The sequence below is a fragment of the Cuculus canorus genome, chromosome 13 (genome assembly GCF_017976375.1).
Source record: "Cuculus canorus isolate bCucCan1 chromosome 13, bCucCan1.pri, whole genome shotgun sequence".
In the NCBI taxonomy this organism is placed as follows: Eukaryota; Metazoa; Chordata; class Aves; order Cuculiformes; family Cuculidae; genus Cuculus; species Cuculus canorus.
Window position 1 is genome coordinate 21,495,408 of NC_071413.1, and position 20,158 is coordinate 21,515,565.

At 40.1% G+C, this 20,158-nt stretch overlaps 2 protein-coding genes across 2 annotated transcripts; one reads left to right on the top strand and one right to left on the bottom strand.

Annotated features, from left to right (window-relative positions):
• Window positions 1–1,259: 1,259 nt before the first annotated feature.
• On the bottom strand, window positions 1,260–14,501 carry DNAAF1 (dynein axonemal assembly factor 1). Its single transcript, XM_054079086.1, has 11 exons — window positions 14,142–14,501; window positions 13,527–13,662; window positions 10,910–11,001; window positions 9,712–9,933; window positions 8,802–8,968; window positions 8,413–8,534; window positions 7,376–7,590; window positions 5,286–5,395; window positions 3,972–4,037; window positions 2,327–2,692; window positions 1,260–2,062 (listed from the first exon to the last, which is right to left on the bottom strand). Exons 1-11 carry the CDS (start codon window positions 14,311–14,313, stop codon window positions 1,910–1,912), a joined length of 1,821 nt encoding a protein of 606 aa, XP_053935061.1. The 5' UTR covers window positions 14,314–14,501; the 3' UTR covers window positions 1,260–1,909.
• Window positions 14,502–16,029: 1,528 nt separating this feature from the next.
• HSDL1 (hydroxysteroid dehydrogenase like 1) lies at window positions 16,030–19,496 on the top strand. Its single transcript, XM_054079095.1, has 4 exons — window positions 16,030–16,175; window positions 16,776–17,008; window positions 17,637–18,082; window positions 18,425–19,496. Exons 2-4 carry the CDS (start codon window positions 16,780–16,782, stop codon window positions 18,695–18,697), a joined length of 948 nt encoding a protein of 315 aa, XP_053935070.1. The 5' UTR covers window positions 16,030–16,175; window positions 16,776–16,779; the 3' UTR covers window positions 18,698–19,496.
• The last annotated feature ends 662 nt before the right edge of the window (window positions 19,497–20,158 follow it).

Below are 20,158 nucleotides of genomic sequence, written 5' to 3' on the forward strand. Positions count from 1 at the left end.
GGTAAAAGAATCAGTAGTTCTTGACATTACTTGCATTTTTTATCCTGTTCACCTTTTTTTCTTGCTTTTGGTGATAATAGAGCTCAAGCCTCACTCTTGGAATTACTTTTAAAATCTTTTGTTTATAAATATTTTTTTCTTTTTGAAGCATGATGTCATAATACAGTCCCTCTTGCTCAGTATAATAAGGGACATGTACAAAAAGACAGCATCAAAAATGCACAACCCACAAAGTAGTCCTTATCCAGCCTTCTCCTATGAAAGGAAAGAAGAACAACAACTTTTACAACTGAGCTCTCAAGCATTATTCACAGCTTTCTAAGGAGAAGATTTCTGTGCAGATGCTTTCAGCCAAGCCTGTTCTCCACAGGCCCTTGCTCATCCTCCTGCCCTGTCCTGGAGGATAAGGATTCTACCAGCATGTTTTTACTGGTGGAAGTTGGAAAACTGATGAAGTCTAAAGCAATAGTATTGTTTGCCCTGAGAGGTTTTACGAAGATTTTGCATTATGGTTAGGACCAGTTCTCTTACCACCAGATGGCACCTAAGCCCTATCTCTTTCACAAGCCCATAGGAATATTTTTTTCGTTTAGATATGCACATCCGCAAGACCTGTTCAGTTCTATCCACTACAAATTATTAGAAATGCGTAGAAACACAAAAAGAAAAGGCATCTACCTAACTGTGAGTATATACGAACGTAATGAGGTCACTTAAAGCCTAGCTTATTCCTGATATTGCGATTGATTGTTATATCATAAAACCAAGGTCAGCCGTTGAAGATCAGGCCACTTTTTTATGTACAATTTTTTTTTTTTTAACTGACTAGTACAGTTGCTTCTGTGACTTCTCCATTTTCCCCAACTGGTGTTTTTTTTTGTAGTGCTACAGAGGAAGCCCTGCTCTCCAGCACCCTCCACTTTTTTTTTTTATTTAAAAAAAAAAAAAAAAAGGAAGCCTGTCTGAGACATCACTGCTGTCACCCTCCATTTCACTTTGGCACAAGACTACCACTGTGCTGTAGGAGAGAAGCTAATGAAAGTTGTCCTTTGGTTGACTTCTTCACCAAAGCTGTCTTTCTGCCACAGCTGACTGGCTGGTTATTTTTCTGTTACATGAATAATCCAGATCCCAAGACACATCTCTCAATGAAAACTGATGAAACTGGCAGATGTAGGCACATGCTTCATAAGAGGCTGTCCTAAAATGTAAAAATTTTCCATGCAAGGACACTATTCCTGCATCTGTTTTTGCATAAACAATCGCAATGGCTATGAACATTATCTGTAAAATCTTGCATCAAGAAGCAATCTCCACTTGTCCTTGAAGTCCATGTCAGTGCATGACATACACTGGTAAGGTGATGATAAAAGTTAAAGTGTGTAGGGTTACAGGTAGAATATTTATTTAGTTCAAATGACAGAAAACTGCATCGATGCAAGTTGGAACTACATACGCAACAAAACCCTAAGATATAAACATTTAACTAAGTAATTTCTAGAAAGAGGCAAGGGGAAAAAAAAAAAAAAAGACAACTGGAATTCAACCTTAAAACAGCAGAGCCCCCACTTTCAAAGTACTGAACCTCGCCACCTGCCCTGAAGAGCCTGGAGTCGAGGGATCTACAGCAGCTTTGACAGCGGGAGCACAGGATTGTGGATTATGGACTTTTATCATACTGACACAACCTAAAGTTCTGCCCTTGAATGTCAGACATTGGAGGCCGCAGCAGCCTCTGACTGACTGGAACACTAAGTCCTCCTGTTGAAGGGTATGTGTGTGTGTGTGTCTCTATCACAGTAGTAGTTACATTGGCTTTAACCAACTGTTCCACTGCTAGTCTCTCCATTTTGAGAATAACCGCACGCAGTCAGCCAGGTACTGCGCTCCAGGTTTGGTCCGTTTTTCTTCAAAGTGATCCATCTAATCCATTCTCACCACCCCCATCATCTGGTGCTTTGTGAGGACATCCTTCACCATCAGCCAGGCACTGTATTTCTCCACCACTGCTATTTCCTGCTAAAAGCATAAAGGCAAAAGGCAAATGAAACTCATTGGTCGTCTCTAATGGTGGAAAAAGAAATGTAGAACCTAATTTTTATAAACCATTTAAATAAAACTCAGCAAGAACTTCTGCTTGGAAAAGGAGAAAATAACATTTTTATTCCAGATTTATTAGGATTCCCACATAAATAAAAGGAAGAGGAAACTTAACTAGCAATGGATTGAATTTTTTTTGAAATTTTTTTTCAACAAGAACTGGACAACTCCTTACTTTTAGAGTGCATGCGCTACCCTCCTTTTTCTCTGTGATTAATTATGTCACTGTAATCTTACCATCCTCTTCCCACGAGCTTGGGTCATCTGGTTGATTACAGACTGGTGACAATAGTAGATTGTTCTTGGGCTCTGTGATAACCTCTTGTATCAAGAGTTTTGAGGGGATTGCTTCTTTATCTTTGCTCTCCAGATATCTTTCTGGATTAGCAGGCTCTGTAAAGAGGCTTTCAACAAGGGGTCTTAAGTGCTCCTTTTCGTGCTCTTTATGTATTTTGCATGCATTTGAAAAAACTGCTGTTGGGACGACTTCTCCAACTGAATTCTCACACGTGCTTCTATTGCTTTCCTCTAATGCAGAATCACTGTCATTTGTTATTTCAGAAATTATTTCAATCTTTCTGCGATACTCCTGCTGTAAAGGTATAAAATGTAATTGAAAATATATTACTTTAGATGTAAAAGCTAAAAGATTGGTAAATATCTCTTCAATCCACATAACAGCTGTCAGTTTTGATGTGCTGTTCTTTCAAAATCTATGGAACATACTTCATATGCATAGCTCTGCTTCTTTGTGGATTTATCTTAGGTTAACTACTTCTCAGGCATTGGCAATGAACTAACCACAAGCTAATAAGAGCTCATAAAAAGAAGACCTATTTCAGCAACAGGTGGGCTCAATTCTATTACCTTACCTCCAAAGAGAGGGACCTAACTAACATCTTCATCTGATTTCACTTAAGGACTCTGGAGCCTGAGAGCTGCTAACACTTACTCCTTCAATAATCCTCTCAGTTCTCTTCTCTTATCTTCTTTAAAGGAGGCTTTGTTGGCCAAGACATTCTGCAACACTGTAATGAGTCTGTGATCAAAAGAGCACTGAGTACAGGGAAAGTTTGTGTTACCTCAGAGGGACTTGTGAAAATGAGTACTGCATCAGCCTCCACCCCCAGCAAGGCAAATATGAGTCAGCACCAGCACGAGAATCAAAACTGTGCTTTTATTCTTTGTTTTCTTCTTTCTCTTCTATTTATAGGCTTTATCTTTGAAGATCAGTTTGAGCACAGCACAACATGAATGTGGGCATGAACTGCATAGTATCTGACTAGCCTCAAGTGGAGCAGAGGAGTTTCAGTCTCTGTGTTTTCAGTTGAGAAGTCTGCGTTTATTCAGTAGCAGGTGATTTGAATCATAGAATCATAGAATCACTAGATTGGAAGGGACTCACTGGGTCATTGAGTCCAACCATTCCTAACACTCCCTAAACCATGCCTCTCAGGCACCTCATCCAACCATCCCTTAAACGCCTCCAGGGAAGGTGACTCAACCACCTCTCTGGGCAGCCTGTTCAGTCCTTTGCAGCATATTAGTACCAGAAAAGTATATTTTAAGAGTAATCTTCATTAAAACACTACCTGCTACTAAGAAATTAATCTTATTTAACTGCCGCATTACTTGATCTTAGGTTTTCATTCTCATATTTCTGCAATGCAATAATATTAAAAAAAATCAAATTAAAACTAGATTATAAGTGGATAGAGAAAAATCTGCTGAAACATCCATTTAAGTTTAAAAATGCATAACTGATTGTATCTCCCAAACCAGCATTTCACAATTTAGATTATCTTCATTTTGCAAAGCATTTGTAAATGCATTTAGGGAAGATTCATCACAGGAAGTAATAAGAATCTTACCTTTTGAACAAAGGCTTCCTCTGGAGGAGATTCATTTACATCTATATCTTCCAAATCGGGCAGTTCCTGAGGACAATCACAAGTTCATTAATCAATGGGAAAGCTATTCTAACTAATAAAATACAACATCACTGTCTCATTGGGAATCTTCCTCAAAGCAAAGTGAGGGGCCCCAGCCAGGAACACTGCACTGTCACCCTCTCCAAGATGAGTACCTATGGCATCGCTATTTATTTAAAGCTTTTTATTCAGACTCTGAAAGATCCATTTATTAGAAAAGTATTGTGTATACGAGGAATTGCTGCCAGTTCTCTTCACTATCCTCATTAAAACTATTACTAAAAATAGCCATTTGGAAGATGCAGCAGTACGCTCTTTACTGAGGCAATCCATTGAGCCCTTCAATAACAGGATGGAATTTTTTCCTGGGAAATCAGGGGCAAAGAAAAGATATAAGAAACTTTCCTAAAACATTCCAGTAAGAATTTAGTCAACAGTAGCAGTATAAGGGATCAAGAAGCATTTTAAGTGCCTTGAGAAATCATAAGCTCAGAAGTTGGCTGCTGCACGCCATGTCATAATCTGACACTGCCGGTTTAGCAGTAGTGTCATGATTAGAATACATCAAACAGTTCTCCTTTGAAGTGAGATTGTATTTTCCAGTGGTATTCATATCCTCTTCATGGTTAAATGTGTTTAAACATTTGCATCATCAGGGAGAAGTTTTAGATAATAGAAGGCTGCACTACAAATGTCAGTTGCTTATTAGATACCTGAATAATGCACACTGGACTCTTCTTGGAAATACACCTAGAAGTTATATTTTGAGATTTAATTTATAATATCTAATTCTGCTAGTCAACATTTACAAAGCATGGGTGGCTATTTCTTCCTTATGCTTTTTTTGCAATAGTTCCTATTTTCAACTGCATATTTCATTTGAATTTTGCCTAGAGGATGCATGTATTTACTGGTTCCCTTTTGCTGTGGTTTTTGTTCTACAAATTACAGCCCTCATTAACTACTCCAGAGAAGTGATAGAGATAGGTCAACTTCAAGCAGTTTATCACCAAAGGACAAAATATACTTTGGAAGCAGTGGTAAATTCTTTACGCATGCTATACTGGAGAGAACGAACACCCCCAAAACTTACCTTTTCAGGGTTTTTTTTTTCTTCCCTTTTTACTTTCCTGAGTAGTAGACTTTCTAAGAGACCTGACCTCATAGTTTTATTAGCCAGAATGTTACAAGAATTACTTTGGGAGCAGACAATACCCAAATCTGAACTTCCTCAAATTTGAATCCAATACATACTTCAAGATAAAGTTTTTTTGGCGTCTCCAGTTTGATCTGTTCCATTTCAGCATATTCATCCAGTTGGAGAACCATAGCTTTTTCAGTAGCTGCCTTCTCTCTTGGTAGATCTAAAGAATAAACAATAGTCAGTTGCAGAGAGCTAACTGAATAAAAGACTTTGTATTATTATTGCAACAAGGAGCACTGCAAAACCAAACTGCTGGTAACTTAACTACCATTCCAGAATTCACAGCCGAATCCAGCTCTTTGTCCTTCTGTCATTTTCTTGGTTCCCCCTTATACTATATAAATTAGCATTTGCATTTTGCAATAATGTATTGCACAAATCTACAAAAGTGTTCTGTGTGTGAGGGCACAAAATCACCTTTACAGCGATACCCTGCCGCAGATAGCCAGACCTCTTCCCGGTCTCATTCTCAGTTGCCTCCCGGGTTTGTGGCGATAACCCGGCCACCGTTTGGCTGCTGCTCTAACGCCAAGCTCCTCCTTGGTGTGCCCTAACTGTCCCACCTTCTCTCAGCTGCCCTCTCTTGGGGTGCTCTCTCTTACTCCAACCCCCTCCTTTGAGTGATCTCTTCACCTGCTCTGCCAGGCCAGCCTTTATACACCCTTACCACCTCGTTAGCAGTTACCCTGGTGATTGGCCACTTACTCAGCTGGCCTAATTATCTCTTATGTAGCCCACAATATCCAGCTTCTGCTGGCAGACAGACCGCACCCGCGCGGTTTATGTGAGAGTAAGGGAAACCTGCAAGTGTTCTGTCACTAAACATGGCACACACGTGGGAAGTGGAATGCCACCTGTATGTAGCAGAAGTTGCAGGCAGAGCCCTCAGAATTTTTTTGTTTGTTGTATTTAAAGAATATTTTATCCAGTATTACTTGATTTCCAACTAGCTGCTGTAGAAGTCTAATGAGATGTTCTTATCTATGAATCAGTTGGTTTTAATCATAGCAGAGGTGGTCCTACATTTAGACAGAATTTGGGTCATTGTCTCTGTATCCTCAATTTCATTTGACTCTTCACTGTGTATGTTACCATTCTTGCTGAAGTCTGAGCATTTGTCAGAATTTGATTCTTGTGCATCCTCTTCAATTCTAGCAGGAGTATTTCCAGATGTGAAATCTGTGTTACGTCCCCTATTTGGTAGAAGTGTTATCACTTCATCACGAGCATAAAAAAATTCATTTCTAAATTTCTGAGTCTTGTCTTGCGTTTCTTCCTCTTCTGATATATTCAAAGTCTCTGATATATTAGAATTTCCATCACTGTCACCTGAATTTGCAGGTGCTCCTACAGAAGAAACAAGTCAATTAAAACTGCTGAGTTTACCTATCACTACTCATTCTAAATATACAAACCTTACCACATGACCTTAATAGTTTGGCCTAAAATATGCATCAAAAGCTCCTACTTTGAGCAGCTAGTTGTGGATCAGTAGTCCTCACAAGACTGCAGAAATGTTGTGGGGTTTTCCATCTTAACTCTCTAGCAAATAAAGCTCCCCAGCAAAAAAAAAAATAGTGAAAATCTCGTGAAAACACTACAGTAAATAATTGTTTGATATCTATAGTTAACTTTGAAAACATTCACAATTGACTACCTATTTGAATATATGCTTGAGCATTTAGATAGATCAGTGACGAATGCTGAAGTTGTCTTGTCTTAACATGATCTACCTGCTTGCAAAAAGCCCAGAAGGCCTACTGAAGCCAGCACTGTTCTGCATCTTGGGGAAATACGGCTCTTGAGGTCACTGCCTGCCTCCACCCATGAATTCCACTGACTATTATTGCCCTTAATGATTGCTCCAGTGAAGAGCACAACAGCTTGAAATCCTGCGACAGAAAGTGGTTTGTTGAGTTTTTTTCCACCAGCAGCGAGAAAGGTGATAGTTGCTTAAATTCATTGTGGTTAATCTAATATGCACAGAGATTAATGAGGTATTTAGTATGAGAAAAGAAGATTCATAAACATATTCCAAAAATTGCATCAGCCTGCTTCAGAACATTTGGGAGTTATCCGTTTGTTTTAAACCTTCAAATCGAAGCAGACACAGATGTCTTCCAAGATATAAACTACAAACCTTCTAGGATGTCTGTCGCATCTCCATTTCCACATTTTGCACTTGCACCTCTTTCTTCCATATACTTTTGCCTTTTCTCGTCCTCTGCTTTTTGCCTGATGGCTACTAAAGCATCAATGCTATCTTGGATTTTTTTTCTCTCTCTGGTTTCCCATTTTTTCCTTTCTGCTTTCTCAGCTTCTAGCCCTCCAGCAGCCCAGGCTTCAGCACAAGCTCTAATGAAAACACAAAAGCTCGCTGTAATATAACTGCAACCCCCCATCTTTATAATGAAAAAGACATTTTAAAGTGGCTTGCAACATCATAAAACAGCTGCAACAGGGGGGAAAAAAGCATACAGCAATTACAATCCCTTACACAACAAGGATACATGTATATCTTATCTTGTATGTGGAACCACAACAAAAGAAACAAAGAGATCCAAATGCTAGTGATCACACCACCATAGATCTGCCAAGAATGCTGATCTTGGCTCTGCTTTTCCAGACACCTGTTCAATATCTGTTGAAATCAGGATTTGCCTCTGGTCTAGAGGCTTTGCAAAAAAAAAATTCTATTCAAAAATTAATTCTGCTGTGAAAAAAAATGCATGTTTTTTTCTCTAAGTATTCTAGATTTAGAATTCTGTAGTTTAATACTTGTGTACTCTAAGTCATCCACTCTCAATATATTATTGCAGACAGTCTTCCTTTCCTTCCATGACAGGGGACAGGACTAGAGGGAATGGCCTGAAGCTCCGTCAGGGGAGGTTCAGGTTGGATATCAGAAAAAAATTCTTCACAGTAAGAGTCATTGGGTACTGGAACAGCTGCCCAGGGAGGTGGTCGAGTCGCCTTCCCTGGAGGTGTTTAAGGAACGGGTGGATGAAGTGCTTAGGGACATGGTTTAGGGAGTGTTAGGAATGGTTGGACTCGATGATCCAATGGGTCCTTTCCAACCTTGTGATTCTGTGATTCTGTAATATTGACAAAATGTGGATGAGTGCTCATTAACAGTTGAGCTTTCTTGCTGTGTAAAGAAGATGGCCTGTTTCTTACCTATCCTTTGGGAAAACTGGTCTGTCATCCAGAAACGTTAGTTCTTTTAGTTGAACAGTAAGTGTTTTTCTATAATTAGCAATTTTCCTTATCACTTGGTTTCCCATCAAATACAGCACATGCTACAGAAACAAGCAAAACAATTTTTAATGTTGAGTAGCAAAAAAACCCAATTTGGATATGTACTTTCCCTATCATTTAAGAAACAAGAAGGGACTAAAACACTCTGGGTGTTACAGGTATTCTAAAAAAAAAAAAAAAAAACCCACGACAATGTTTAATCACATTTCTTTTAGACTAAGACCCTTTGTTACTGGACTACCCAACAAAACCATTTAGTGGGATTCACCCATGGACATGATACAAACCCTCAGCTATATCCTGCTTACCAAGTTAGGCATGGTCTCCAGAATTGTTGTAATATTTGGATCACTTAAATTGTTGTAGGAAAGATCGAGAACAGAAATACTTGGGCATTCTTGCAAGTGCTGCACGTCTTCTACCATTTGTAACTTGTTGTGAGCAATCTGCAGAGTCTGCAGGCCTTTCAGACAAGCTGTCAGACAAGAACAAAACAACGAAAGGAAAGAGTCATTGCTTCATAGAGAGATTTCTGGAGCAAGTAGAAAACTGCATTGTCAAAATCATCATTTATATTGAATTGTAGGAAGCTTTCTTTCTAAATTGGTTATTCTGCTACACACACTTTTTGGCTATGCCTCCAAAGCCGCTTTCTTCACCTTAGGAGAAATAATTTGGTTTTAGGATAGTGGTTGTTTTTAATTCAGGTTTCAAACCAGTCAGTTACACAAAAGCAAGAGCTTATTTTTCAAATTAGTCTCAAAGCATCTAAATGATTGGTAAAGGAATTCTCTTTTATTTTCTGCTGAAGACAGAATAAATCCCTTAACAGACACAAAAAGATTTGTTAATCATGTCTGCATCTGCCAAAGCACATCATGACTGCAAAGTAAATGGTGAAACTTGGATTGCCAGTATGTCTGCAACACAAAAGTACTGAGATGGTATTAAGTGAGGAAAAACTACTTAATTGTTCTAGGTATTCATGTGAAAGTACTTACTGTGTATTTGCTGTTTTCTCATCTATTTAAATTGCAAAATATATAGGTTGGACTCTTCAATATAAGATTAGTGGACTTTGGCATGGTTTTTGTGCAAAATTTCAACATAAATAAAAACTGACTTGAAACTAGTGCCACTAATAATAGCTTAGCTTAGTCAAAACATGGGAATATAGGCTCATTCTAAGTTAAAATACATTGCACCAACAGTTCTTACAGAGATTCTCAATCGTCCTAATGTAGTTGTTACTGATATTGAGGGAAACCAGCTTTTGTAAGGGTTCAAGGTTTTCAATTTTGTTAATTAAATTGACTTGCAGGTAGAGGCAACGCAATTCTGTCAGAGCCTCCAAATTCTCAATTTTTGTTAAGGCGTTGCATTCCAGCCATAAGCACTTCAACCCAGTATACTCTTCAAGGTTCTCCAGGCGGTCAAATCCTGCAGAAACAGATGTTTTAAAATAAAATTGTATTGGCTGAAAACAAGTCTTTGGAAGAGTAAATGTCTCTAAACCAGCGCAGCTAAAACAGTCTGTGAGAACACTAGTACTCAAACCGATGGCAGTATTTCACTGAATCTGTGGTACAGCACTTGGGCCATAAAGGGCAAAAATATATAGGTACCTATTCTGGTTTATATTTCATGCAGCCCTTCAGATCCTCAAATACTAAATACTGAGAAAACAGCAAAAACAAAGCCAAATGTAGAAAGTAGGTTTAGCATGTCCTATTTATTTAAACCAACTCTTGTTCTAACCTGAACCAGCTAACCATATCATGCAAAAAAACTGCTCAGAGATACAAAAGGATGATCCACGTTCATTCTAGCAACTTCTTTTTCTTTCAGTAGTATTCAAGAACATGCAGCAAGTGTTTGCTACTCATTTTCTTCCTGACCATGTTTATTTTGCAGTAAAAAAGTCCCCAAAACTGGAAAATAGCTTCTTTATACAAGCACATTTCAGAAGAAATACATACATTTTCCTCTGAATGCAACCCAGACATGCATTTTGAGATATTTCTCAGAGGCTACTGTTTTGGGAAAAAAAAATCTAAACAAACAAATGTCCCTTAATTCCTATTGGTCCTTAGAATCATAGAATAGTTTGAGTTGGAAGAAACCTTAAAGATCATCTAGTTCCAACCCCCCTGCAATGGGCAGGGACACATCCCACTAGATCAGGCTGCTCAAGGCCCCATCCAACTCCATGAAGTGAACTAGGTCTATAATCAGTTCACTTTTCTACTTTCACATTGACTCAATTTATTCCACAATTTCACTATTATACAAAATTAGATTATGTTTCTAATTTAAAAGAATTATTAGATACCTTAGTTCAGTGAGCTCTAAAATAGATTGTCTGCTAAAATGTTACTCAGAATAATAAATCTAAATAGTCATGTCCATGTCTTACCTTTATAATGCAAGTAAAGTATATCATTTAAGTATGGAGTCACATATAATTTGTGCTGTTTACAGATGTCTTGCAGAATCTTTTTTGTCATTCTAAAATAGCAATAGAAAGCAGAGGTAAAACAAAAATAATGTATTTCAGTGGAGATTATGAAATCTTTGGGTTTAAACAGATTTTTGTAACAACACAATTAATATTTCTTTTACTCAAAAGAAATGGCTACATCCTTCAAGATTATACTCAAAATCAAAAAGCAGTATGTTTTTTTTGGAGTGGCTTTCCATCTCTGTCTGTTTGGAGTGTGTTACCAGGCTCTTCCTACTTCTGTTAAGAAACACAGAGTAAGTAGGAATGTAGGCAGAGAATTAACCTAACATTTTAATGAAATGCTGACTTGGAAATAGCACTCAAGACAGTTTTGCTATACAACTGTGACCAGCTAGGAATGCCACAGTAAGCAAATTAATTATAGCTATTCATTTGTAACTGCTTAATGATCAGCTCCACTCCTTTTGGGTTTTATGCAAGCAAGAAGCAAGAAAAGGCTCCTAAGGGCAGCTGCAAGCTACAGCTGAATCTTGCAGGGGCAGCGGACTTGGCAAGACACACTGGGCAGAAAGCTACAGCATGAAACGGCAGAGGCCGCAGGGGCAAAGCACTTGGGCTGGCAGCAACAGCAGCCAAATGAAGCCAAAGCTACACACGGCAGTCAACAGGACAACAAAACCCAAATGTGGTGAGTACGTGAGTGGCCTGAAAACTTTTAAACCAGTAAGGGACTACAGTGAAGAGCATCTGATGGCATGAATTACACCGTTATCTAGGACCCTGTGCTAGACAGCACTGGATCCACAGTTTCATAGAGCAGTTAGTCCCATAGCAGAGCCTTCGCAAACAATGACAGGATGTTGGTTTTGGAGGTAAGGTGTCCAGAGCTATGAAAAATTTAGTAACATTATAATGTCTTAACAGACATGGTTTGCAGTGAACAGATGAGAAACTTGGGAACGCAACATCTAGCAAAACGAAAAAAAAAAATCCAAAGTAGAAAATATCTGTATCTTCCTGCTTAGGAAGAGGAGATTCTATAATACAAAATTCCAAAATAAAACTTCTAGTAGATATCCCATCCCTCACTTAAAGAACTATTGCAACAGTACAATTTTAAATGACCCCAAATTATTTACTACTTCTAAATCCCATATTAAAGACTGAGCTTTGCATTTGTGGTCATAAATATTTGTAGTACTAAAGCGTACAATGGTAAAATTTTCTTGGCACGAAGATATTTTCAAAATAAAAATCTTCAGTAAAGGCAGTGAAGTTAAATCTTTCATAATGAATTTGCTTTTAGATGTATTTACTTACTACACTAAAAAACTCAATATTGCTGAAGATCAAAACTGTAATACAGTCAACTAAGTACCTGGGGCAATATAAAATAGAATTGTCAGCCCACAGCTGCCCTGTAAGCCAAACATGCTTGACATAAATATCTGAAGGAATGAAAACTTTATAAACTTTGAGCAAAATCTTTAAATATATACCGTCTTCTTGTGTTGTCAGCCCAGGTACATTACGTTATGCTAGCTACTTGCAGTATATCTCACTGGTTTTCATTATGCTGTTTTTTGGTAGCATTTAATAGAATTATTAGCATCCTCAGGCAACTTACAGGACTGCAAAACACATTCTTTCAACACACTAATTATCTTCATAAGATAATTATGAAGATATATAATTAAGAAGATATCTTCATCATTCTTCCTAAGAACTGACTTCTGAAGTGTGCCAGGCTGAGTAGCCTAGGATAATGAAGTTTTCTATGTAAGTACAGTTCCATCTACCTCTTACAAAGTCAATGAGATTCTTTCCCCTGACTTTAAAGGACTGTAACTGTCTCTAATAGAACAGCTACGTTAAAGTTTGCAGCAACATAAACTTTGGGAAGATTCACCAACACACAAGCAGGTACATGAACAGAAGGTAAATCTTCATTGTTCCTTATCTATCACTCCAAAACCAGCCCACATGACCAGACTTTCAACAATGTTATTAAATAGTACCAAATATGGGGTTTTTTTTCATTTTATTATTTGCTCGCAATGTGCTTAATCACAGATAACATGAGAATAACCCCATTTGACAACCACTAACGAACAGCCATCACAGTGTGTGCTGGCTTAGACTGGACCAAAATTACGAGCTCAAGCTTACAAAGGAGTTATATCTCTATTGCTAACCACCTGAGGCACCTCGGGACCTTCTCTGCTAAAAATTACCTTGACAACTGCAATATTTACATTTGATGAATTAATACAATGCATTGTCTGAATTGGTGCTGCTAAATAGTCAAATCTACTGATAAATGACTCCCAAAAGAGTTTCATTAAACAGGCTACATCTTACACTTAGAATGTAGTTTGCTACTGTGGCCATAAAAAAGCAGCAGTACACATGCTGCAAATATCACCAGTTCCTGATTTATATTGATCATTCTCGACTTCATCTTCAAAATTGTTCTCCTGAATTAAGATTAACATGTAGAATAGCAAAACTCCCACTGATTTCAATGATGCCAAGATTTAAACAAAAACATCCGCCCACACTCTATTACCTTACAAAGCCCCTCCTTTCTTCTGCCCTTTGATTTAATGAGCTGGTTACAGATTTGTGGTCACCATCTGATTTTTGTTCATTCTGCTCATCTGCTCTGGACACAGGGATGATGGCTTTCTCTTCAGTTTTAACATCTTTATAAGTTAGAAAACAAGTTGCAGTTTAACAGCAAGGCTACGGAAAAAGTGTCATGCTGCCAATTACTTTAAATAAGTACTGAGGAGCACCTGAATATGAATTTCAAGAAAAGAAGTGTTCTAAACAAGATTTTTGCTGATATTTTTAATGAAAGGAAACCTAACTATTTTTAGAAGGCAAAGTAGTAAAATAATTTGTAGCAAAACAAATTGTTGAAATTCACTTTTTTTTTTTTAGATCTGGAAGTCAGGTAGTACCCATTAGTCTTAAGATTATTAAAATGTACAGTGACAATAAAGTACTGGCACCAATGTTCTAACAGTTTTAGACAGCTACTATATATTACATTTAATTAATAATAATTTGAGTTTAACAAGACTGCTAACTCTGCATGTAAAAAGACTATGATAATGGGGTGTCTGAGCCATTGCAAGCACAAATACTGTTTGCTAGTCTAACTCTTCTACAAGTTTACCCTTTTGCACGCTTCGGAACACGTCTCCAGTGCTATACTCGTTCAAGCTGTCTTTAAACTGCCTTTGATTAGTTGCATTTTTGACACCCTTCTCTTCAGATTCTTGCTCTGCACATTCTGGTTGCATTTGTAGTCCATACACATAAAAAGAGACAGGGCAAAAGAAGATCATTGTATTAGCTTATTTAATATGGTTTGTATTTAAAACACTTACATGTCAGTCTACCTGTATGTTTGCAACACAGCATAAAAGTATGCCTTCAGCTAGAAGACGATGATAGAAACAAGAGGAAAAGGAAGAAAAAGCATGATAAGATAGCAATCAGTAAGCCTCAGTCATGGAATTATTTTCAGTGACTTCAGTGGAGAAGTAATAATTCTAACTGCATCAAGTATGAGGTTAATGATAGACTTTATTTATAGGCTTTATGTTCACTAAAGTTCCTACATTCATCCAGCGAGCCAGCTGGGAAGGGATCACACTGTATTCGGCAGAATTGCCTTCGTTTTCTATGTGGTAGCTTCGTTTTCTGGTGTTGTTCACTAAGACTCTTGCTGACAGCGTCCTGTGTAGTAGTAACATCCTCTCTGAGGCCTCTGTCCGAGTCTCCATTTTGGGATTGCATTCTAAGATACACGATTTAGACAAACATAGCCAGGTTGGTATTTGGGTTATGATCCAACTTCCAGACAAAATGTGCAAAGGCATTAGTAGGAGAACCCATTACAGGTGAAAAGATTAAACGATGAAGCTGCATGGAGCTAGCAACTTAGGGCTATGTGCTGTGGAAATCCCAAAAGGCAGGCAGAGTTTATCTTAAATCCTGCAGAGCAGGCCTTGCCGAGAAGCCTCCAAAAACCTGAGCCAGCTGTATTTTCTCTTTTGAGGCAGCGCACTGAGGATGCAGCGATGGAGCTTCAAGGAACTTCTTCATCCCTCTCAAGGATGTGGTGATGGAGCTCCTTCAAGGGGTTGCCTGCCCTCCCAAGGATGTGGTGATGGAGCCCTTTGAGGGGTTGCCTGCCCTCCTGCAGTGCCTGCCTCCCACCCCACTGCAAGCCCAGGGCACTCCAGGGCACAGCCTGAGCCTCCTCCGAGCGCCATGGATGCTGGTACATTCCACCCTGCACTTCCACCATATAGCCCAGGAGCTCCCCAGACAAGCCTGGTGTCCTGCACGTGCGCTGCTACATAGGATCACAGGCTCATTAGGTTGGAAGAGACCTCTAAGATCAATTCCAGCCGTAAGCCAACACCACCGTGCCTGCTGAACCATTCCCAAAGTACACATCTACATGACTTTTCTACCTCTCTAGGGGCTGAGACTCCACCACTGCCCTGGGCACCTCTGCCAGTGGTTCACCACTCTGTCATTAAAGAATTTTTTTCCTGATATCCCACCTAAATGTGCCCCTGGTGCAACTTGAGGCCGTTCCCTCTCATCACCTGGGAGAAGAGCCCAGCACCGTCTCCCTACCAACCTCCTTTCAGGAAGCTGCAGAGAGCAGTGAGTCTCCCTCACCCTCCTCTTCTCCAGGCTGAACAGCCCAGGTCCCTCAGCCGCTCCCTGTTCTCCAGCCCCTCAATGTCCTCTTGCACTGAGGGGCCCAGCACCGATCCCTGGATTCGAGGCGCGACCTCCCCAGCACCGAGCAGCGAGATCCCTGCTTCCGCCGGCGCGGCTCACACACGCCGGGGCGCTGCTGGATCGCGTTCAGCCACCTCTGAACGGCCCCCCACCCCGGTCCCTCCCGATCCTTCCCCGGCCCCGCGGCACCTGTTCTCCTTCACCTCACCCGGGCCTGGCCCGCAACGGACGCTGCCGCCGCCGCCACGGCAACGCCGCGCGCCGGCCCACAAGCCCCCGCGCGCGCTCCTGGCGGCCCCGCGGAGAGGGCCCCGCCCGTGCCTAGGGAGGGGGGCGCGAGGGCCTCCTGCTGCGGCCTCGGTCGGCGCCGAGCGCGGAGCCCGGGAGCGCGGACCCGCCGGCTGCGGGTGCGGATCGGGCGCTGCCGGGCGCGGAGGAGAAAGGGGTGGGTTGTACCTGCGTTAAGACGGTTCCCTCGTGACAGCGCTGGGAGGCAGCTGAAGCCGCTGGCGATGCTGATGCAAGAAGTATTCGCTATCAGGTGCCGCGGTCCAAGGGTTTCCAGACCAGCAGGAGGCGGTGGATGCGGTGCTGGAAAAGGGCTGGAGCTTGTGAGAGCGCAGGGTTGCTTGGGGATTGCTTGAGGTGGTTGCTTTGTCCCTGTGCAGCTTTTGGTGCTCGGAAAAGCCTGTTGTTTCTTGCGTGTCAGCTCTGTTGGTTATCCTTGTAGGCGGATTTTAATCTTCCAAGAAGTATTTTACCTGTTGGGCTTCCCTTGTGTTGTTTTACTCATGCCATGGTCGGTAAGCCGTCATTGCAGATCATGGGTTAACAGCTAAACCCTTGAAGAGGAGTTAAAGAAGAGCTAAAGCCGTTAGGATATTGTAGGTTACCCAGATTTTAGCAAGCTGACTTGGCTTTTCTCTATCAAAATGGGACTCAGGCTCGTAAGCGTGCTGAGTCTCAAATGTTATCCACTCAGTCTGAAAGGTTTACATGGCCCAAGAAGTGATTGTAATCACCCATGTCTCTTATTTTTTTCCAGGTTTATGATCACCATGGCTGCAGTGGATCATTTCCACCTCCTGTACAGAGAGATCAGTCGTTCCTTGCAGTGTTTACTTGGAGCCCTGGCTCTAGTTGGAGCTTGGTACACGGTTCAGAAAGTGTGTGTCTCTGCAGTTGACACTTACAGCATGCTTAGGTTGCATTTCATTCCTAAGCTGGGCGGCAAGATTGATCTTGTCAAGCAGTATGGAAAATGGGCCGTGATCACTGGTAAGAGACTGAAGCAGTGTATTTGCTTAAGTTTAAAGCAGGTACTGTGCCAGTACTGTAAAACTTGCTAGGTTTACTGTTGGGTCAATTTTGGTCACAAGCTGGGGCCTTTATTATCTCAGGTGACAAGTTATTCTGCTTGAACAGTGACTGGTGTTCAGTGTCTTACTACATTCAGTTCCTCGGGAGATGGGCAAGCTCAGTGTGTTAACTGACTGCTAGGGAAGAATCACAGAGCAGCTTTTCCCAAAAATTGCAAGGTACACCCCGAATGCATACAAGCGTAGACAGAGATGCAGGCAAGGCTGATTTTTTTTGTTATGAGCTTTTCACGTGTTCAAGTTTTTCAACACGGTTTAAGTCATGTACCTCTTACATGCCTGCCTGTCGTTGAAGTTCTACTCTAAGCTCTGTTGTTGTCATAAAAAAATATGAAACTTGTATGTGGGAGGACTGTAGCAGGTTTCTGCTGAAAACATTGGCTTTATTCTTGTGGGTTTGAGATCAGAATATACAATGCCACGTGACCTTCAGAGAAGGGAATAAAGCTATGATTAAAGGAACTGTCAATAGAAAGCCAAAGCTGCTCTGATTTTCATCTTGGTTTTCTTCTTATTTTCTGTTTCAGGTAGCACAGATGGTATTGGGAAGGCATATGCCGAAGAACTGGCAAAGCGTGGTGTCAACATCATCTTAATCAGCCGAAACAAAGAAAAGCTGGAGGCTCTATGCAAGAGCATATCTGAAACCTATAAAGTTGAAACACTTTTCATAGTAGCTGACTTCAGCAAGGGGCGTGAGCCTTACTCAGCCATTAAGGAGGCACTGAAAGACACAGAAATTGGGATTTTGGTGAATAATGTAGGAATATTTTATCCCTACCCAGACTATTTTACCAACCTGTCTGAGGATATCCTGTGGGACATGATCAACATAAATATTGCTTCTGCTAACATGATGACCCATATTGTGTTGCCAGGCATGGTAAAGAAGAAGAAAGGGGCAATTGTGAACGTTTCTTCTGCATCCTGTTGTCAGCCAACACCAATGCTGGCAGCCTATGGAGCCTCTAAAGTAAGTTGAGGTGTGATGTTTAATGGTATACACTGAAAAGTAGATGTATTACAGGTTGTTTGGTTGTAAACGCATTCAGTAAAGGTATCAAAATATACTTGAAAGTTTTCTAGGGATTTGTTGAAATATTGGAGGTAAATGTCATGCGTCATATGCCGTAAATAATCTGTCCTAATTAGTGCTGGGCTTTGAACCAAAGCCAGTGCTATTTGGATTATGAGTGAACTGCAGGGTAAGAGATAGTTCTAGGGGAAATGCTGCCTTCCTTTGATGAATGATGTGCAAAGCAAAATATAAGTTTTGACGTCGATTGACAGGTCAAGAGTTTTCTTTTTTCTTCAGCTGAACTGTGCAGGTGCCTCCCAACTATTTGCACACTATATTTTTGCTCAATCCAGCACTGTGACAAATCAGGCCACTGCTTCACCTAACACCGAGGGGCAGAAGGATTCTTGCACCATTGTCTGTACCATATTTAGTCAGAAAAGAACTTCCACCGTAATTATTTTTCCTGAGGAGATCCAGTCAATAATGAATAGGATGGAGCAGCTGGGTGATGCTGGAAGTATGAATGCACATGAAGATGCAGATTTAAGCTGGATGACTTGCTGCTGAATGCACAAAAATGACTGGGGTTGTAGAAGAAACTTGTCTCGATCTGGTACCTAAGCAAATGTGGTTATTGCTTCCAGTGGTGGCTGCACTCTGCTGTAGCCTCTGCAGCCTCACTCCTGGGATGGGTCTTGTGAGTACTTCCTTTTGCCTGGAGCAAAACTAGCTCTTACTACCTCAATGTATAAAACTCCTTGCAGGTTTTCTTTGGCATGGAAACTGTCTTAAGATTCCTGTTCCCGTTGTAGGTTATGCCAAGTGTATGTAGAACTGTACTATGAACCAAAACAATTAAAAGGCAAATGTGTGCTTAATTTTGCGTAAGGGGGCTGCAGGAAGTAATTAACCCAGTTTGTAGGGAAGATCAGTTGACTATGAAGTTCACCCGTAAATTTATTAAACAACGGGACTTCATTTTGTCCTATTGACAACAGTATGTGTAGTTAGCTTTGGAGTGTCCCCCCCACACCCCCAAACTAAACAAGGCATTAGTTTTAGATGAAATAACTGTTTCTATATCGGTTTTAAGCAGAAATTGTCTTATCTTTTATTAAATGCACATCAGAGAGTTAAGCAGTCACTTTGTCCTGCAAGTTGCTGCACTGTTACACATTTTTAGCAAACAAATTACAATTCTAAATATTGATAATGCTTTAGAAATGTATATTTTTTATAGTATTTATTCCAAGTTTGGTTTTTTAGGTTTTTTTTAGCTCGTGTATTAAAATATGCTACAACTTTCCTGTAAATTTAATAAAACCCTGTCCTAAGACTTGATTGATTTTTTTTTTTTTAAAGAAAGAAAAAAGATATCCCTCTGCTTTATCTTTCTAGATCTACTTGGACTATTTCAGTAGAGCATTACATGTATGAGTATGCGTCAAAAGGAATTGTTGTTCAGTAGAGTTTAACCCCTTCGTAATTGCTACAAAAATGTCATCATTTAGCAGCATTACATCAAAGAGATCTTTTTTGTTCCTTCGGCTGAAGAATATGCAAGTCATGCTGTTTCTACTCTTGGGTTATCTCACGAGGACCACTGGTTACTGGAGGCATGCAATAATGGTAATAGAATCACCTAAACTATTTCATGTTTGTCAATAGAAGTAAATAAGCCATTTACTTTCTTAGCAGTCTGAATGAAAACTGCCTTGTTTTCTGAAAAAAGAGTGATATATATATTGTAGGACTTAAAAGGCATTGTTCTGTGCTTTCTCACTAATTCTGCTTTAGAAGATTGTGCTTGAGCATGCTTATTTTTAGAATGAGAGTGAATCCAATGCCCACTTGAAATACGCAGCAGAAGTGAGAAGGTTTTATTCAAAGGCACAGAGCATCTCATTTGACTTAGTGTGTTTCTGACTGGGCAAGCATTTCACTGCCTTCTATAAACTGAAGCAGCTTTTTTCAATCTTAATTTATAGAGTTTATTTCTAGTTTGGGGAAGAGTGAGTAGGGAGGATG

Bases quoted from the DNA above. Each gene is read 5' to 3' on its own strand.
- DNAAF1 (XM_054079086.1), bottom strand. From the start codon at position 14,313: ATGATCTTCTTTTGCCCTGTCTCTTTTTATGTGTATGGACTACAAATG. The intron at 9,934-10,909 runs GTAAGACATGGA...CTGTTTCTGCAG, and splicing joins ACTTTACTTGCATTATAAAG to GATTTGACCGCCTGGAGAAC. The intron at 8,969-9,711 runs GTAAGAACTGTT...CTTGTCTGACAG, and splicing joins TAGGACGATTGAGAATCTCT to CTTGTCTGAAAGGCCTGCAG.
- HSDL1 (XM_054079095.1), top strand. From the start codon at position 16,780: ATGATCACCATGGCTGCAGTGGATCATTTCCACCTCCTGTACAGAGAG. The intron at 17,009-17,636 runs GTAAGAGACTGA...TTTCTGTTTCAG, and splicing joins AAAATGGGCCGTGATCACTG to GTAGCACAGATGGTATTGGG. The intron at 18,083-18,424 runs GTAAGTTGAGGT...TTTTTTCTTCAG, and splicing joins CAGCCTATGGAGCCTCTAAA to CTGAACTGTGCAGGTGCCTC.